Below are 804 nucleotides of genomic sequence, written 5' to 3'. Positions count from 1 at the left end.
CACTACTGGCACACCCTACGTTCACCATACCACCACGCCAATAACACTACTGACACTCCCCACGCTAACCATACCACCACCCCAACAACACTACTGGCACTCCCTACCTTCACCATACCACCACCCCAACAACACCACTATCACTCCCCACGCTAACCATTCCACCACCCGAACAACACTACTGACACCCCCCACACTAACCATACCGCCACCCTAACAATACTACTGGCACTTCCCACGTTAACCATACCACCACCCCAACAGCACTACTGACACTCCCCACGTTAACCATACCACCACCCCAACAACACTACTGACACTCCCCACGCTAACCATACCACCATCCCAACAACACTACTGATACTCCTCACGTTCACCATACCACCACCCCAACAACACTACTGACACTCTCAATGCTAACCATATCACCACCCCAACAACACCACTGACACTCCCCACGTTAACCATACTATCACACCACTGGTGTGGGCAGATCTTCTCTATCAGCGACAACGCCTTCGAGTGCACCATCGACCAAGGCGCACTGCAGCTAGCCCACGCCACGTGGTTACACACGTGCACTCAGCCGATGACTCAACCCATGGCCGAAGCTACCGACCATGATTCACACGATAGTCAGAATGCACACGAAAGTCGGCCACGGCCGTTGTATGTGGTGCTGTACTCGACACATGCGCTGTATGCCAGTGTGTGGTCCTTGGCCACACAGACCTGCGCACACATCGCCAATCCGAAGTTCACTCGGCAGGTAGGTGGGCCGATGGTACCATTCTGAGTCGGAGA

General features: G+C 54.2%; 1 protein-coding gene across 1 annotated transcript; it reads left to right on the top strand.

The window, feature by feature from the left end:
* Positions 1 to 589: 589 nt before the first annotated feature.
* On the top strand, positions 590 to 769 carry SARC_17681 (hypothetical protein; the record flags this gene model as incomplete). Its single annotated transcript, XM_014288225.1, has 1 exon — positions 590 to 769. A coding segment is annotated over one exon (180 nt), but the record flags the coding sequence as incomplete, so codon positions are not given.
* Positions 770 to 804: the final 35 nt, after the last annotated feature.

Source organism: Sphaeroforma arctica (genome assembly GCF_001186125.1).
Source record: "Sphaeroforma arctica JP610 unplaced genomic scaffold supercont1.11680, whole genome shotgun sequence".
NCBI classification, from domain to species: domain Eukaryota; class Ichthyosporea; order Ichthyophonida; genus Sphaeroforma; species Sphaeroforma arctica.
This window is presented reverse-complemented; position numbering and strand designations above follow the sequence as displayed.